Raw genomic sequence first — 13553 nt, 5'->3', positions numbered from 1 at the left:
TTTTAACATGCTCCCAAGATTAATGTGAATTTGTTCCAAGTCTTATTTTTTTACAGTAGTTTGGGAGGCTGTGTCTTTCAGATAATGAGTCCAAACAGGACCAGACAGTTGAGAGATTCCCTGCTTTTCATTTTTCCCCCATTGACCAAAGACATGCAAATAGCTTGCCACAAATGACAAAGAGATCGGCAGCAGGGCCCAGATCTGAGCCAAGGAGGTTTATTGTAGAATTGATTTCAGTGTCTTCAGCCATTCCTTTGGACACTCAATATGGCATGTTAGGCGGAGCTTGGGAAGAGGGCAGAGGGTATTGTCTTCAGGCAGTGGTGAGGGCTAACCTTTTCATAGCATATTGTAAATTATCCCTATGCTTTCATCCCTTTAAAGACCTAAAGCAATTGGACTCGAGAACTGCACTTTTTTAAAGGTGCAGTTGAATCATGTTGTTTTGATTGCTAAGCAAACAACACCCACGTAGACCAAGTAAGACCCATTCGTGCTCCCAAGTCAAGGCCCCAGCCACCCCCAGGAACTCTGCATATGACTCTTACGAGGTGCACCAGAGAGCACTGGACACAGAATGGCCAGATAATGGGACCGTTGGGCTGCCTAGACGGTTTTCCGGCCTGTCAAGGGGTTGATTGGGTCTTTGAACACTTCCTGCAAGGAATCAGCTGTCCTTGAATTGTTCAAAAACATTCTGTGTGGCTATTAAGTGTTGGGACCCCTCATTGGTTTTTGATGGAATTATCACTAAAAAACCATGTCATGCTATTGGTCTTTATCAACATCCCACTAGTTTGGGGGTCGAGGGAGGTGGTTAAGTCATAAAAATACATAGTGGCAATACCCCAGGCCATCTTGAAACACACATGCCAATAAGGTGAAATTGCAGATAAAAACCACACTGTATCATGATCCAGTAGTGTTTGTGTTTCACGCTGAACTGTCCAGATAAAATTTAAATTATATGTTTCCTTCTTAGGGTCCCCTATCAAAGAGAAATCGACAATTGGAATAAGTAGCTGAGAACTTTTCCCTAGTTCTAATAACATTTAGCAAAAAATTTACAATGAGAAAAGTTCTAGCTGAAACGTGCACGTTTTGCTGTGAAGTAGATAAAATGTCACAAATCTCTTCTACAGGGTGCGTGTGTTAGAGCATAAAATGTTGGCCAGTGGGCAACGGAGGCAAATCCATGTCCCTTGTTTTGTGTATAGAGTCCTATGTTGTACATGTGCTCTTAGGCCGGTTCATTGGTTCCTTGAGCTTTTTGCTAATTAGTCAGAAAATAAAATAATCTGATGAGAAGGACTTCACTCTTCCATAAGGTCAATGACTAGTTCTCGTTCGTGTTTGTATTCCAAGTACGGCAAATGGCGCGGGAGCCTGGTGGTGCCGGTGATGAGTTGAGCTGAGCTGCCCACAGGGCTGGCCTCCCCAGATCCGACCTTTCTTCCTTTGGCTCACTCTAGGGTGTCCCCACATTCTTAGTGCATACATATCTTAAAACTACACTCATTTTTGGAACCCTGTTTGCCACTAGACTTCATCGGTGCACACGGTAACTCGGCTGACCGTATTCATGTCTTCAGCGGAGAACTTTCTGAGTGCCTCTGTGTGCTCAGGTGATTTAGAGCAACCATGGTTCAAGCCTGCCCTGGAGCCCTGCTGGGTGCCCTTGGTAACGTTGCTTTCTGTGCCTCGGTTTCCTTCTCTGTAAAGCGGGAACCGTGAGGCTAACAGAGCTGTCTCATGAGGTAGTTGTAAGAAGAGCGATGAATGTAAAATGCTAGGACGGCCCCATGCTCGCTGAGCGTGAGTGGCTCCTTGGGACTGCAGGTCAGGAGGGAAAGGGTTAAAGTCCCACACAGGCCATAAAGTGATGAAAATTCTATTAAGGTGGGGAAAACAGACCAGGTCTCTTTTGGAGTGGGGAGGCACAAGGGGTTGTTTTTCCTCTCCTGTTTATTTTTTTTCAAAAACAAAAAAAAAAGGTTTTAGGTAATAAAATCACATCTGCTCCGTACAGCTTGTTGTGTGCCTGCCTTGCTGTGAAAAACAGTCTGTGAGAGAGTCGGGAGCACGGCCTGTGCCGGTGGTCCCTCCCGCCCACTGCTCCTCCACACTCGCCCCAGACAGGCCTTCTTTCAGCACAGAGCCTCCAGGCCTCATCCCTACATTGTTGGTGTAAAAACAATGCCCCACGGCAATGTGGGCAGGAAGGTTTAAAGAGAGAGACAGGGTCCTGTGCTCCCTCTCCTCCTGCTTCAGACCCCCAGAGCTTAATTATTGTAAGCACTGAGGGGACCAGTATGGGGGGTGGGGGGTCTTTGAAGTCACTCAAGGCATGTCATGAAATGAACTCTTTTCCCTTCTTACTGGCCATGTCTAACCTATGCGAATGTAGCCTGTTCCAAAAGATGTGGTTTCCTGAGCTGCTGGGGCTTGGGAGTTCTACTTGGGAGGGAATTGGGGAGGGTGGGGAGCACGGCCGCGGGAAGGAGGTGGGGGAGTCAGGGGAGAACGTGTGCACACGGGATCACTCAGCCCCTAAGGCCGGGTCACCAGGGCCCTGTTTTCTCTTCCAGCACGCTTATCTCTTTACAGCTGTAGTCAAACCATCAGGTCTGTAATGATGGTTTTGATTACAGAGGCCAAGCGCAGCTGTGTGTGGTGGGCTGGTGGGCTCGCCCATCCCCCACACTCAGAAAGCCCTTTCCTTCCCCTCCCAGTGCATGCGGTTTGTCATCTGTTCTCACAGAGCCCCCTTGTATTGGCCTGTGGCTTCCTGTTCTCAATCTGATCCAAATTTACCCCGTGAGGCATTTCCCTACGCACACAGGGCTCACGAGATCCCTCCCCTCGCCCTCCTGCACGCCCCCCCTCTGAGGAAGGGTGGCAAAGAGGAACAGTGGAGAGTGAATAGGTGTTGGCTGTGATCTTTACACAACCTGGCAGCCGATCCCACAGCTTGTATTAGCTCCACAAGTCGAACAGATGGAACAAATTGACAGAATCATGTTCACTCACCCTGGGCTGGAGAAGCAGCTGAGTTGCTGTTTGAAGTTGGGAGTTCGAAGGCGCGTTTCCCCCTCTGAGTGGGATTTCTGGTTGTGCTGAAGAACCCACGGCTTTAGCACCTGATGGCGGTGTGAACTGCCTGATGAGCCTGTACGTCTTCCTCCTCACTCAGCCCGCTCGCTCCCCCAAGCTCTCTCCCTTCCTTTCTTTTGGAATAGCCTTGGGGAGAGAGGAGGGGGTTTCTTTTCTGTGTAAAGGTAAAACATGTATATTTGTTTCCTAGAAACACGTATTCCCTTCTTCCACCTTTGAAGCAGTGATTATTAGCAAGCTGAAGTTCATTCATGAAAAAATCTAAGGGTATCACTTGAACTTGAACTAGAAAACAAGTAGCACACAGAGTGTTTAAGGTTGATACCGGCTCCTTGTCCTCAGCCCACCCAGTTACGGCCTGGATCATAACAGTGAAGAATCTTAATACATTGTATACATTTGCCTTTTCTAGGACTTCAGGATGCATTTGACAGTGACTGGGAAACTGGGAAAATCATGCCAAACAATTACAAAAATGGATCGGATGATGGGGTCCTTGCCTACAAACTCCTGGTGCAGACTGGCAGCCGTGATAAACCCATTGACATCAGCCAGGTACTCTCCCCGCCCCCTACACCCTGGAAGCTCCTGTGGCATCATTGAGCAGAGAACACCTGCCTGCCCATCCTGTGCCCTCTAGAGACCCGAGGCACCAAGGGCTGGGAGAATATGGAGTTGGCTCTGATTCATTTCATCCCATCAGCTAACTGAGTGCCTCAGTCTGCTCCTCTGTCAAGTGGGGACATGTGGATCACCATGTGGGGCCTTTGTTCCCCCTAAGAACCCTTGGGGCAGGACAGGCTCTCTCAGATACTAGAAATGCTGGGTTGTACTGTTCTCTTTTGAATTCCAGTACTCATTACCATGTTGGTGTTGACTCTCTTCAAACTTGGAAGGATGGTAACAGTCACTTGAATGAGCAGAATTTAGGGTGGATGGATCAGAGAGGTTACTAGAAGGATGGGAGGTTTGGTTGCCTTCAATTCCTTGGGGTCCCCCTGGCCCAGCAGGTGGAGAAGGAGGACAGACAGACGGCTCTGTCATGAGTGGGGCAAACAGAAATGCCAGTCCTTGGAACCTGAGTGCCCTTGCCATTCTGCTCACTCCCCTAGGTAACAAGAGCTGTTTCTTTTTTGTAATCATAATCTCCGACTGCACTTGCATCTTCGCTGTGATGCTCAGATTCCAGCGTATCCCTTTTGATTCCTCAGGCATGTTGGGGAGCATGTTTGGACCCTTCAGAGTCCAACACTACTACCGGCTCATAGCTTACTTGCTTCCCCCTCAGGCAGAAAACCGTCATGCTAATGATCTTCCCAGCAGCTCTGTTTATTGTCTCCCCTTTTTTGTTGGCATTAAAGGTGACAGATTTACAAAGTACATTGTTCAGAGTTATTATGGAGTGTGAACTTGGTGCTTTATGGCCCCGTGCAGCAGGCTGTCAGGTTTGACAAGGATGTAGGCAGAGGAGCCTGTGGGAGAGAGAGCACGGGGATGCACGGTGGCTGGGCCAGGCGTCGGGGACCAGGGACACCGTGGAACAAACGGGATTGGGCCCGGCCCCTGGATATCACTTCCTGCACCTGGGAGGGAGAAAAGCATGCTACATGCACGGAGGCCACGAGCTGTGCGCTGTAATTCCAGAGACGGCTTGAAGACATGCAGTTGTTCCATATCCTGGGGATTAATTGAATCCAGACCCCTGAAATTTCGTTTTGTCACTCGACTCTTTCTTCCTTTACTCTTTCTCTATTAACTGCTGTCACTGGTGTTTCTCATTTTGTTGAGAAGGCCAAAAGCACTGGAGTCAGGCCTGAATCTAAAGTAAACAGGAAAAATATATTTCTGTGGATGAGTGTGTGTGGATGTGCGTGTGTGTGTGTGTGTGTGTGTGTGTGTGTCTCACAGTGTTTGCACCTAAGCAGAGCCCCAAGACCTACTTTAGGTAGAGGGAGCGTAGTATTCCATGGCCTGGGATGGGCTGTGTGGAGTGGGACCTCCTCTCTCCAAAATCGGGGTACCCAGAGGACCGTGGCTATGCACCAATCCCTTCCACTTTCTGGCGATGGGCATTTTGTGAATACACAGGTCATAGGAGGCTAGTGTTAGCAAAATTTATACAGATGTTGTTTTATTTTTATAGCTCTCCTCCATTTACTGGGTGGCATTTCCTTCAGTGTTAACAGCAGAGGTTAACTGCACACAGACGTGTATGGGGATTCTTGCCAGGTTTTTTTTACCCCCTTCCCCTCCTATAAATATGTTTCTCCAGATTGTTCATTCTCTGCCTTGGCTGCAGACAGTCTTTTAGCATTCAGATTTAATTGGTTCCGTCAATCCCCGGACCATCTGCGGAACTGTGTGTGCGTTACAAACACACCGAGTATGGCATCCTCTGATAAGTGCATTTTGAAAGAAACCAAAGGTGTTCTGACGGGAATTACTTGTATGTTCAAAGAGGGGGCATCCTCGGCTGTGTTGCAGATGCTGGTGTAGGGCTCTGCTTTTCCTTCTACCTCCAGACAGGAGTGTGTTTCCCCGGCCCCATTGTGAAACACCGTCTGCTTCCCATTTTGCAGTTGACCAAACGGCGCCTGGTGGACGCAGACGGCATCATCAACCCCAGCGCGTTCTACATCTACCTGACCGCTTGGGTCAGCAACGATCCCGTGGCGTACGCCGCGTCCCAGGCCAACATCCGGCCTCACCGTCCCGAGTGGGTGCACGACAAAGCCGACTACATGCCCGAAACCAGACTCAGAAGTAAGTAGCCCTCCGTGGGGGCCTGCCACGTGGGGCCTCGCCCTGTTCTCCCCAGCTCGGCCATGGCCCTCGTCTGCTGACGCTACCCAGGGTTCAAAAGTGTAAACAGAACAATATATTTCTTTGAGTTGAAAACTCTGGGAGACAGATGAGGATGTGTAATGGAATACAACCCGTGCTCTATCACGTTGGGAAATGAGAGTCCCTAATCTCTGCTTGTAGCTTTCACCCCAGGACGCCCACCAGGCAGCTCTCTTTCATGCCAGCTGTTCCATGTGAAAGCTGGGGACGCCTCCAGGTCGAGTGTTATTTTACTATTGCAGAGTTTTATCGCTGGGGATTATATGTTTATCTTAGCTTTGTCAACTCTGGTGTTGAAGGAATTTCTGGCAAGTTGGGTCATTCCTGTAAGCCACCAAGCACCTGTACTCTGTCAAAGCTGTTTAAACCCGAGCAGAATAGCCTGTATACAGCAGCGTCCTCTTCCTTTCTCGTCTCAGCCCTGACTTTGAAAGGTGGTCTGGTATGGATTTAATTTGCATTGATGTTAGAGATATTAGTAGCTTCCACCTTGGAGAGGAAGCCGAGGGAGGACGTGACAAAGAAGACGGGTCCCTTTGCAAACGTGGCCGGAGAGGAAGTGGGTTGTGCTTCTCTGTATCTAAACCCCAGAGCCTTGTGGCAAGCAGCCAAGGCTTGTCTTAATGAAAATTTATAGTTGAGATTATAATAGGGCAAATCATGTTTAGCAAGTCAACTGAATGACCCCAAAGGGTCTGGAACACACAACGGCAGTAACTAAATGCTTGTTGTGTGAGGATTTCTTCCCCTGCTGCTGAAGACTTAGCATTGCATTAAAAAAGAAGCATGGAAGGTTTAAGTGTGTTAGATCACTAAAAGGATAAGAAAGTTAAGCATTTTTCGCAGGAAAGCATGACTTTCGAGTTATTTTGTTCTGGTAAGTGATTGAGGAAAACAGTTTGAACTTAGTATTTTCCCTTGTGTCAGTCAAACAAAAAATGCTCCCCCGTTGAATTCTTGTTTAGACCCATCACAAAAGTGACTGCTTCTAGATTAAAATCAAAGTTTAAATAAATACACAGGCCCCAGGTTCCTCCCCTCCCCCACTGGAAAAAAGTCAAATGTTGATCATTGCTTAAAACGCTTTTAAACCAGAGATTAAGATTGTAAGTACCCAAAGGCTGTCCTGGGACAGTCTGTGCTTCACATTGAAAGAAGCACAGTCAGGGAACTTGGTGGCAGAGTCCCTGCTCTGGTCATCCCAGAGCAGCGCGCTGTGGGTCTGGGAGGGCCGGCCCTGGGGCGTGTAGTGGCTCCCCGATACCCAAGTCACGCCCCTTCGCCTCTGTCCCGTTGCCCTGAGCCTTCAGCTGTGGCCTCTTCCCGCTGTCTCCCTGTCCAGTCCCAGCAGCAGAGCCCATCGAATACGCTCAGTTCCCTTTCTACCTCAACGGCTTGCGGGACACCTCAGACTTCGTGGAAGCCATTGAAAAGGTCAGAACCATCTGCAACAACTACACGAGCCTGGGGCTCTCCAGCTACCCCAACGGCTACCCCTTCCTCTTCTGGGAGCAGTACATCGGCCTCCGCCACTGGCTCCTGCTATCCATCAGCGTGGTGCTGGCCTGCACGTTCCTGGTGTGTGCTGTCTTCCTCCTGAACCCCTGGACGGCCGGGATCATTGTGAGTTCATTCGCAGGGTTTTTGTGGAAGTCAGATTCCTTTTGGCCTAGCTCTTGCTGCAGCCGGGAAGCTGTGTTTATGTCTGGGCCTCTGGAGGAGGGTATAGATTGCATCACCCTTGCTATATTTATACTGCAGGAGGTGGCAAGGTTCATGGCCAGGTAGAGCCGTTAATGGCCTTTATCTTGTGTTCCTTGTCCTATAGCTTTCAACTGTCTGTGTAAAGACAGGGAAGTTTTAAAACACGTTGTCTATAACCCCTCTGAGCATTTATTAAACACAAACACTCTGAGCATTTATTAAATACAAATGTAACTAATTTTTTTTTTAACTTAAAGGGTCCTCTTGTGACTACATCCCAGACCTAACATAGAGAAGATTCTTCTAGAAAAGGGGTGGAGGAGGTAATTAGAGAAGTTAGGATAGTGGTCTATGGGTAAAATGGTTTTTGAGATGGTTTTGTGTGTTGTGTGTGTTTTAAAGCTTGAAGGACATTGATGAACCAGTATTACTAGCCGAGTTTTTGGCATCCTTTTTCCAAGTATAATTCTCCCAGATCTGAAGTAAGTTTCATGTGGAGTCTAATAAAATCATGGCAGTGTTTAAATTCCACGAACTGTGGTATAGCCTTCAAAATGCCACAATTATAAAAACAGAGACCAGGTCTCATTTCTGCACCATACGTCTGTGCAGCAGGTATGTTAAAAGGTAAATGTTTAGTCTGTAGGGGTTTTCATGGTACTTAAGTCACTGATGTCGTCCATCTTTCATTAGGTTCTTAAAAGAAAGCAAAGGGAACTGTTTCTGGACTTCCCTGACACCGCTGTCCACTGCCCCACCCCCGATCTGGAAAGCTCATTCACTCCTTCTCTTCCATCTGTAGGAAGTTTACTGTTTCATTTGTGTTTTCTCCCCTTTGGCCCAAGAAACTCCATAGGCTACCTTGCAGATTTTCTTTCCATCTCTGCGCAAATGTTTACAAGGCCGATGGAAGGCAAACAGGACTTTTCCTTGGGTTGAGCTGTCTGCTCCGTCCACCCGTCTTGCTCCTTACTTCTTCAAAGTGAAGGCGCCTGTAACCTGACCCATGTCAGCTGACCAGAAGTCCCCTTTCTCCCGCTGCATCCTCTCTTAACCCATGCACTCTCTGAACAAAAGCAGAGCTGCCTTTACGTCAAAGAAAGAACTTTGATTCACCCGTCCTATCTGCTTTCTTTAGGATGGAGGCAGGCAACCAAAAACTCTGCAGGTTTCAATTCTCTTGTAAATTCAAGGACAGTTTCTGATGATTACTATCAAAACAGAAGGAAACACCTTGGTTTAAAGTATATTAAACTTGTACCTAGTGACCAGTCCGTGTTTGTGTAATTCTTAGATGACTCAAAGGGAATAGTTGTGGATTTTTTTTTTTATGTACTTTTTGCTTTCTAGAACAGATATATTGGAAAAACAGCTTGCGGTAGTAATATTAAGCTTTGCCTTTCTGTACTCCTTAAACAGGCTGCTGGCCCAAAGCAGCTATCCCACCAGCAGCGACATGGTGAATTAGAAAGTAAAGACAGGTGCCCAGAGTGAAAGCGAGTCAGCGTGTTCATTATATTTGGGTCCCAGGTGTTTTCTCTACTCTTGATCTGGAGGGACCCCCTCCCCTGCTGTCAGCGCTTGGAGTGTTTGTGCCCATCCACTCATCCCCTGCGTCTTTCTAAAGGTGACAGTCCTGGCTCTGATGACGGTCGAGCTCTTTGGCATGATGGGCCTCATTGGGATCAAGCTGAGCGCCGTGCCCGTGGTCATCCTGATCGCTTCCGTTGGCATTGGAGTGGAGTTCACCGTTCACGTTGCTCTGGTATGGGAGACCTCTTCATCAATAACTTGATGGAAAGGCAACATCTGTTCCTTTAGCTTTGGTAGTCTCCAGGTCAGGGACCTTTTTGTTTTTCTCCAACACCAAGGAACACACGTACTACTACTACGGGCTTAGTGAGGAGGCTTCCCTCTTGGGGTCAGCAGGGGACCAGGAAGGATGGTGCTTATTTGGTGACCTTAGTGTCATGACAGGTCTGTAAGTTGTCAACCTTGTTCCTAAGTTAGATGGTATGAACATGTGTGAGCACACAAATGCTCACGCAGTTTGTAAAAGTACAGTTCTACAGCAGAGATCAAGTGAGACCACACTCACAGGCAAGGTGGGGCCTGCCAGCAGCCGAGGACAGAGCCGGGAGCCAGTGGGGCAGAGGAACTGGTTCTTCCTGCTAAGCCCACCCAGCTCCTTCAACCTCCCTGCCTCCAAATTCATGAGAGAAGAAAAAGTCAGAGGACCAGAGTTGCTCTCAACAGAATGTGCCGCCCTCTTCTCTGTGTCCAGTCCTGTGCACAGTTTGTTGGAGGAAGTTAAACATCAGGAGGAGTCTTTAAACCCAGAGACAAGCCCATCGTGTACATTTATCAGGAGTTTATTCCAAAATCTCCTAGCTGTGTGTGACTTACATTCTGTCCACACTCGTGCTTATAACCTTAGTCTTTGGGGTTATTGTTAGGCACTCAATAAACATTTATTGACTGAAGAAATACTGATGTTTGGAATGCCCTAGGTAGGACACCTAGCACTGAGCCTGGGCCAAATACTTTTAGCCTTGCCTTTTTGGTTACTAGTATTGATTTTCCTGGGGCTTAGCACATGGCATATGCATGTCTGCACATGCGTGGATTTACACATAGGCTCTGTGTTGTGCCTTCCAGTTTCTCCGCGAGGAATCTTTCAGGAGCCTTCTTATGCAGTTTAGAGACTGTAAACTTCGGGGTTCCAGAAGGAATGTTTTGTTGAGGTTGTCCCATTTTCAACAAAAAGCTGATAATTTAGAAGCAATATTCTCTAAATTTTGAACCTATCCAAATTCTTTTCCTCCATTGAGCCAGGAGGAGGGAGAGGGGATTTTTTTTAAAGGAAGAGCCCACCAGCCTACAGCTTAGAACATAATTAATTCTTAATATCATTTCTTCAAAAAGGAGAAAACTTGACATAAGAGTTAAGAATCCACCTGGTCATTTTATTCTGATGCAAAGGAAAACCATTTTTTGGGGGGATAGCTAGCATGGCAAACAAGAATGTTCTAGAACAGGTTTTTACAGTGGAAATGAGAAGTGCAACCTGTGGTGGCACCGTGGGCCTTATACCTGCAGTGACATGAACGTACATGCACACACCAGTGCTGGCTAAGCAATTAAGGAATGCTTCCACCATTCGTGCAAGGTTTAATTCCAAGAATTTAAGGAAGCTCAAGAGGCAGCTTGGCTTCGTGAGCAGTCACCCCTGCTAAATGCTTATAGCCCACATCTTCATCATGAGACCATCACATGCAGGATGTGCTGTTCTCACCCAGCCTCTGTGTGAAGGTCTATTGAAAGCAGGCAGGTGCTGCTCTTTCAAGGTTTATAAAATGATGGAATAAGGTTGGTGAAGAACTCTCTTCAAGGAATCAGTGGGTTCCTGTCAGTTCACTATTCCCACAGTGTAAGTTGGGTGAGAGATGATAAAACCCTATTTAGCTCTTACAGCCTCATGGCCCAAGTATGGCACAGAGTAACATGGTTCCACACTGTCTTGTTGCTTTCCTCCCAAGTCAGAAAGGCAATTCTGTTGACCCGATACCCTTCCCCACCCTCGGAAAGCATGTGTATTTTTTAGAGAAAATGTACTTTAGAGAAAGGTACAGAAACTCATAGCACATTTTTGTATGCTTTTCTTTCTTCATCTGTTCAAGAGAACAACCTAGTAGTGTTCTTCCAGAAGCAACACAAGGAATAGGAGTGCACCCGATGTGTGATAGGCCTTGGTTTTCTGGAGCTATGGTCTGCAGAGAAAGCATATCCCTTTCAGGCAGAGAAAGGACTTGTGCCAGCTCCTGTCAGGGCCCGCCCCCGGAGGGCAAGGCAGAGTATGACAGGAACTGACTCCCATCAAAATGGTCACCCTTTCAAGCCAACAGTCCGATTCGCTGGGGCTTACTCTGTAATGTTGCCATTGGCATCGGTAGTATTCGTCACTAGTGGGGCTTTGGGAAGTGAAGGAAGGGGTGATATGACCACACGGAGTTAGAACAGGCGTGATGTGAATTTTGAGTCCTGTATTTTTTCTTGTGAGACTTCCGTGGTACTTAGAAGTACAACAGACCCATTAGTTTGAACCCTGCATCAGCCTGTGCACCCAGTTGCACATGCCTCTCAACTAAGCCCACTTGGAAGAAAGATCTTGACCTCCCACAAAGTCAGGAAGGGTGCTATCATCTTCACACCGTGGGCCTCCCATGCAAAAGCCGTGGGATCGCAGGGTTGGGGAAGAAACTCCCAGGGAGCAATAGTGAAAAGAAGGGGACATTTTGCTCTTGTTGGTATAGTTTTGGTTTGGTTTTTAATTTAAAGTAAATATGCTTGCTGTCTTTTTTGGTGGTGGTTCAAGATTTATATCAACGCCAAACATGACAGTATCACGAGCAGGCCACTTAAGCATAAGCCCAGATTTAGTACTTGAGCACCCCAGGTTAAATATTTCAGGAGCTAGAAAGGAAGGTGTGAGAAGGTCTGCACAGTCCGAGTAAGACAGCTCGTAGTGTGTTGGACAGAGCTGCCCAGGGACCGCACTCGGTCCGGGAACCTGCTCATCCCGCCTCTTCTCCTTGCACAGGCCTTTCTAACGGCCATTGGCGATAAGAACCGCAGGGCCGTGCTCGCCCTAGAGCACATGTTCGCACCTGTCCTAGATGGCGCTGTTTCTACTCTGCTGGGAGTGCTGATGCTTGCAGGATCGGAGTTCGATTTCATTGTCAGGTAAGCAGGAGGGGAAACGGTTCTTAATTTCCAAGAATGTCTATCATCTTTACGATCTCCGTTGCATATTCCTTTCTGTGCCCTGTGGATAGCAGCACGTCTTCATTATGACTCTACTCTTTCTCCCCCAGATGTATTGAGGTGTATTGACAAGTAAAAAATCATATATTTTTTAAGGTATACAGCACGATGTGGTGCCCTACGAATTCACTGTGAAATGATCACCATGGTCCGTGACTCCTCTTCTGCTGAGTTTCTTAACTCAGAGATCTGTGCGGAGGTAGAAGGACAAGCTCTCTTCTAGAGCCGTCTTAGGGAACATCTTGGGGAGGAGAGATGGAGAGTGTGACAAGCAGCAGAGTTCCACAGCGTGAAGCCAGGGTACCGCCCAGTACCCCCAAATTCTGACCTTGGTTCCCCTCCACTGACTGAGTTTGACCTTCACTCTTCTTTCAAAATGATAGAAAAGAAAACTTTTCTAAGTTTTCTAAGATAACTAAAATTATCACCTACATTTTCTAACTTTTCTTCTTAACTTTTCTTCTAACTTAACTTTTAACTAACTTCTAACTTTTCTTCTTCCTGACTTCTTTCAAAATGATAGAAAAGAAAACTTTTCTAACTTTTCTAAGATAACTAAAATTATCACCTACATTTTCTTCTAAGAAGCAAAGGTTGCACACCCAGACTTCACATTCAAGTTCTAAGTAAGATCTAGGGAGCAGTAAATGTGTAACTTCGGTGTCCAATGTCGGAAATCCAGACCTAGTTTGGATCCTTCTTTTTGGATCCCTAGGCAAGCAGTTTCTGGGGGCTTTATGAAGAGTATGAGTTCGCAACGTAGAAAAGGGGAACAAATTTGCCTTCTGCAGGGAAGGACCCTTCTCTGCTCCCAACAGCCCCTGTGGTTTTGGGAAATAGCTACTCCTGGGTGGAACGCTGCTGCTGCTCCGTGGACAGGCAAGGGCAGAACCATCCATAGGAAGACAGTCCGGGATTAGAACCGTGCTAAAGCAGAACTAAACATGAGACGTGACTGTCTGGGTTGGGATGCTTTAGGAATCTGGAGGGAGAATCTAAACAGACTTTCTCGCTGTGTGGGCCTGTGATAGGTCTCGTGTTTTCAAGTGAAAAGAAGAGGGTTT

At 47.2% G+C, this 13553-nt stretch overlaps 1 protein-coding gene across 6 annotated transcripts in view; it reads left to right on the top strand.

The window, feature by feature from the left end:
• Nucleotides 1-13553, top strand: part of PTCH1 (patched 1) — a 70487-nt gene that overhangs the window by 47847 nt on the left and 9087 nt on the right. For all 6 annotated transcript variants that reach the window (XM_004777395.3, XM_045086110.1, XM_004777398.2 and 3 more), the window contains 5 exons: nucleotides 3530-3672; nucleotides 5697-5880; nucleotides 7304-7584; nucleotides 9293-9430; nucleotides 12266-12408. In XM_004777395.3, coding sequence (XP_004777452.1) covers nucleotides 3530-3672; nucleotides 5697-5880; nucleotides 7304-7584; nucleotides 9293-9430; nucleotides 12266-12408 — 889 coding nt within the window. The remainder of the gene's footprint in view (nucleotides 1-3529; nucleotides 3673-5696; nucleotides 5881-7303; nucleotides 7585-9292; nucleotides 9431-12265; nucleotides 12409-13553) is intronic.

This window comes from Mustela putorius, unplaced genomic scaffold (assembly GCF_011764305.1).
Source record: "Mustela putorius furo isolate JIRA1106 unplaced genomic scaffold, ASM1176430v1.1 tig00000876_pilon_pilon_pilon, whole genome shotgun sequence".
Classification (NCBI taxonomy): Eukaryota; Metazoa; Chordata; class Mammalia; order Carnivora; family Mustelidae; genus Mustela; species Mustela putorius.
Note: the sequence above shows the minus strand (reverse complement) of the source record. Positions and strands in the feature narration are given on the sequence as shown.